The sequence below is a fragment of the Littorina saxatilis genome, linkage group LG7, assembly GCF_037325665.1.
Source record: "Littorina saxatilis isolate snail1 linkage group LG7, US_GU_Lsax_2.0, whole genome shotgun sequence".
NCBI lineage: Eukaryota > Metazoa > Mollusca > Gastropoda > Littorinimorpha > Littorinidae > Littorina > Littorina saxatilis.
In genome coordinates, this window is record NC_090251.1 from 42581530 (window position 1) to 42583204 (window position 1675).

At 47.3% G+C, this 1675-nt stretch overlaps 1 protein-coding gene across 1 annotated transcript in view; it reads right to left on the reverse strand.

Moving 5' to 3' along the window:
* The window catches only part of LOC138971504 (inactive phospholipase C-like protein 2), a gene marked incomplete at its 5' end in the record, with an annotated part of 52838 nt that extends 51279 nt beyond the window's left edge, over positions 1–1559 (reverse strand). The window contains 1 exon segment of the mRNA XM_070344249.1: positions 1347–1559. Coding sequence (XP_070200350.1) covers positions 1347–1559 — 213 coding nt within the window.
* Positions 1560–1675: the final 116 nt, after the last annotated feature.

The window sequence follows — 1675 nt, forward strand, 5'->3', positions numbered from 1 at the left end:
AAATGGCCATAACAGTTTCGGTATTTTTTCGCAGTTTGGGCAGTCCTTGCCATCACCTTTTCCCAACCGTGAAAAAGTTCGACAATTCTTCCGAACTGACAGCAACAATTTCGGCGATTTGAAATACGTTTCGGACTTTCGCCGACCGACAACCATGGGAAGGTGTTTGGAAAGCATGTACACGAGGAGGAGGGGTGGGGGTGGGGGGGCAACGGCGACGACGAATGTACGAGAAACGAGACATCTGACCAACACATTATACAACTCGCCCATCTCTATTGTTCCTCCGCTGGGACGTGGCTTTCTCTTGACCCCGTGGTGAACTTCAGGGAATGGAAGAGATCCAATAATTCCTACTACCTCACCCTGTAAATAATGTACATGTACATATGCGTAGATATGAGCAAACCATACCCTTTTATTCATTCTCGGAAGACGACAAGGACAAAAATGGTAAACACATTAGGTACCACATTTTTTTTAAATTCAGGGTTGCGGTCTCTCGTTTCCGTTGCGAAGATAACCTAAAAAGGTTCCTGCAATGTATCGATCCTGATCATGAATGCGGATCCTCCATTCTCATCGGAGACTGTGTTACCTCATCGTCAATAGACAATACCTCACTAACCCTAGTCCTCTGCACTGATACTAAGTGGTGTCGTTCACCGTTATCTAACACCGCAATTTCTCCCTTTCAAAGATCAGATCGAACATGAAACAACAATAGATTCCTCTCAAAGCTGATGCTGCACGTGTCTCATTATGACACAACGCCTGTCATTCATGTGCCTTGAGTTAGCACCACAACCATTCCTGACAGGCACAGCCTGTCACAAGTGTTAGTGTTAGGAATGAACGGGGTATGAATGTGCCGAGTCAGAGTACGCTTGTGAGAGAGAGAGAGAGAGAGAGAGAGAGAGAGAGAGAGAGAGAGAGAGAGAGAGAGAGAGGGGGAGGGAGGGAGGGAGGGAGGCAGAGAGAGAGAGAGAGGTTACTTTGTGTCTGCAGGGATATATAGAGAGAACAAAACTTGGCTCTGCTCTGACGTTGAAATTTGACAAAAGTCTAGCAGACTTCCGTCTTGCCCGAATAAAGAGCAGCAAGTAGGTAAAAAGAAAGATACACAGACCAATAACAACAAAGAACAAAGAACAAGAACAACTATGAGAACTTACAAACAAAGAACACAGACAGACAGACACAGGCACACAGACACACAGACACAGACACACACACACACACACCACACCCACCCACACACACACCCAGAACGAAAAGAAGAAAAAAACAATCCGCACTCGAACAACACCAAGCAAAAAACCCACACCAAAACCACCACTACTCACACTGCTTGGTGTTGGCGTTGACCAGACACGTCATGCCGGTCACCCAGATGTTGGCCTCGTCCGGTGTGTTGGCGATCAGGTCAAGGCTCTCGAAGTCGTCTCCGAATATGACCGAGAAGGCGCACTCGTCAGGATACATGCCGGCGATCTCCTTGTTTCGTAGCGCGTCCGTCGTCTTCCCCTGTCGAACCTCTTTGATAGCCACCACGGCGACTGGAACACGCAGGAACAGAGATGTCGAATAACAATGGTGGTAATAGTGAGAGCAAATACACACACACAGACACAAACTTAGGTATGTATGCACGCTCGCACGCACCACACAAACA